The sequence below is a fragment of the Olea europaea genome, unplaced genomic scaffold, assembly GCF_002742605.1.
Source record: "Olea europaea var. sylvestris unplaced genomic scaffold, O_europaea_v1 scaffold14114, whole genome shotgun sequence".
In the NCBI taxonomy this organism is placed as follows: domain Eukaryota; kingdom Viridiplantae; phylum Streptophyta; class Magnoliopsida; order Lamiales; family Oleaceae; genus Olea; species Olea europaea.
Window position 1 is genome coordinate 1 of NW_019231642.1, and position 2,839 is coordinate 2,839.

A 2,839-nucleotide genomic window follows, 5' to 3' on the forward strand; every position below is an offset into this window, starting at 1 on the left:
AAAAAAAAAAAAAAAAAAAAAAAAAAAAAAATAATAATAATAATAATAAAATAAAAGAAATCAATCAAGATTCTTTTAGCACGTGCAATTTTTTAAAAAATCGAAATTCTCTAAACTTAACTAAGCAAGATATTAACAAATGATACGCAAAATTGGTTGCTGGATTATTATCAAGAGTGAGCGCACATTTAGCAAATGCTCCTTCCTTGCATATCTCACACAAAGAGGAGTAGGGATAGGGGGCGATGAGACAAAAAGGGTATGCAGGAGAATCAAGGTTGACAGATCAAAATTTAGTCAGGTAGAGATCATTATCTTCTCATTCTAGAGTCTGAAGCAACCAATACGAAGTTTATGCTGCCACAAGAAGGTTTTAATTTCTTTTTCTGCCTCGTAGTGTCTAGTCGAATGCCAAAAGTATCACTTCAGTGTTGGGTGAATATCTAGACATCTCTTCTCTATTCAAGAAAGCACGAGGAGAGTTAAATTCAACTTGGAATCAGAGAAAGACTGAGATACATGCACGACGTTTTTCTGGGAGAGCAATGAAGACGAGTTGATTAGAGTAGGAGAAAAATTATGACTGCTTTGTGATTTTGCGATGGTGCATACCCTTGCTGCAGGTATTTGGAATATGACAGCAATTTCTACACAGTTTTCATAAAGGTGTAGATAGACATGCATTAACTATAACAAGAATTGAGCTGTCTTCACAAGGTTTAAATAGAATACGACCAATGAAGATAGTTTAACTGAAGCAAGAGAATCAGGGTGACAGCCAGGAAGTAAAACAAATTGAGCATGTGGGCATGTTTGGTATACAGGGATTGTAGATTGTAAAGGACAATATCTTAGCCTTTTTCCTTTTGTCATTCAATGTTGTAAGATCCACCTTACCAAACGAGTCATGAAAGTGTTACGTTTGAAAGAGTCAAAGAATTACATTTAGAAAACTACCTGCAAAGGTGAGTCCCCAGATGCAGGTTTTACACCTGTAACCGAGCATCCCATAATCAGCCCATGTCTACGAACCCCACGATACCATTTTGGACCAATCCTCTTCAGTTGAACATCCTTGAATCCAGCCTTTTCAAACCACTCAATGTACTCTTCCTCCTTCGGGAAGAGCATCCACACATCAGCAAAGAAGCGAGATAACCAAAATGTTGGATATACAGGACCAATTATGCAAGCCTTCCCTCCGAGCCTTAAAACTCGATATGCTTCCCTGATGCCACGCTGTGGGTCTGGCCAGTACTCAATACTGGAAAAGAACGTACAGTTGCCGAAAATCAGTAAGATGATATGGAAATATCTCTCCCATGTTTTCATTAAGTAATGAATATATTGTTGTCAATTGTTGTGCATAGCCGACTAGATTTAGTGGTTTTTCATAATTTTGAATATCCAACAAACTATACATAGAATAATTAACCACATGTCATCCTATTAGTAATCAACAATATTGAACTTGATTTAGTCCACAGATATTTTGATATATACCAGTTCATTAACAAAAGAAGACAAGCAATATCAGCGATTAGTTAATTTAGCTCAATGGTATAGAAATATCAATAAATCTACATTTAACAAAAGAATACATCAATATTAAGACCTCATTATAACAATCAAGGTGAAATGCACTTGACGTCTTTCTAGGCAATCAAATGACAGTAAGGAATTTACCCTAACCCCTTCTTACAAAAGCTATAATAAACACAATCGAACATAAACAGGAAAAATTTATAGTGGTTCACCCTCAACATGGGAGCCAAACTTGGAATACCCATTCTAGGTCGAGGGATAATTGAATAATATAACTAACTTCCACTCAATTCAACAAAACAAAAGGCAGAAATTAGATAAATCAAATGTAGAACATAAACAAATAGGGAATTTTTTTTTACCTCCCAGCAGATATATATCTATCAGCACAATCAGTTTTGAAAGGGAGGTCCTCAGCATCACCCTCAATTATCTTGCATTCCTTCAAGGGCTCCTTCTTCTTAGCCTTGGCTAGCTGATGAGGAGACTGATCAAGAATTGTAACATTCTTAGCATCCACATGTTTCACTATACCCAAAGTGGTAAACCCTGTACCTCCACCAACATCCAACACTGTCAAATTCCTATTATTGAGTTCAGCTGGCTCAAGTGCATCATCCCTCATATCCTCAGTCCAATGCCCAGGGTTTATAACATGATCATACACAATTGATAGAAACCTGTAGAACCAAAACGCCTCTTTCTTATGCTGTATGAATCTTGGCTGAGAGGATGGCCTAGATGCTGAAACACTGCAATTTGGGGATACAAGGATTTTTCTCTTGTGGGTACTTGAAATTTTGACACAAGAACCAGAATTCAACTTGGGAAAATGCTTTCCATTAAAATCTGAGCCAAGAAAACCTAGCCCATTTGGGGTTTGAGCAATTCCTCGAGTGAGTGTGGGATTTATGGCTCCATTGAGCAAAGGAGAAGCCATGAAATCAAGAAATAGCAAGAAACCACAAACAAAAAGGTGAAATCTTTGAGGCTACTCCGTTAAATTTGAAGGATTTGAGCAAAACCCAAGTGCACAATATCTGGATAATTTTGCACTCTCTGTATACGGGTGTGTGTTGCCGGGGGCGAGGGGGGAGACACTCACTGGTAGCACGTGCGACAGACCTGATACTACTGAAAGGTGATTTGACCCATTAAATTTAAAAAAAAAAAAATAAAGAAAAAGAAAGTTTTGGTTGGTTGGTTGAATTTTGTTGATAGATCTTCTGGTGAGAAGAATGAACGTACGAAATTTTATGTGGTTGGCGGGTTATTAAACTTTGATTCATTTTAT

General features: G+C 37.1%; 1 protein-coding gene across 1 annotated transcript; it reads right to left on the reverse strand.

The window, feature by feature from the left end:
- Nucleotides 1-93: 93 nt before the first annotated feature.
- Nucleotides 94-2,643, reverse strand: LOC111375743 (2-methyl-6-phytyl-1,4-hydroquinone methyltransferase, chloroplastic). Its single transcript, XM_022998609.1, has 2 exons — nucleotides 1,908-2,643; nucleotides 94-1,264 (listed from the first exon to the last, which is right to left on the reverse strand). The coding sequence occupies exons 1-2, from the start codon at nucleotides 2,483-2,485 to the stop codon at nucleotides 946-948; spliced, it is 897 nt and encodes a 298-aa protein (XP_022854377.1). The 5' UTR covers nucleotides 2,486-2,643; the 3' UTR covers nucleotides 94-945.
- Nucleotides 2,644-2,839: the final 196 nt, after the last annotated feature.

Bases quoted from the DNA above. Each gene is read 5' to 3' on its own strand.
- LOC111375743 (XM_022998609.1), bottom strand. From the start codon at position 2,485: ATGGCTTCTCCTTTGCTCAATGGAGCCATAAATCCCACACTCACTCGA. The intron at 1,265-1,907 runs GTAAAAAAAAAT...GTTCTTTTCCAG, and splicing joins AGATATATATCTGCTGGGAG to TATTGAGTACTGGCCAGACC.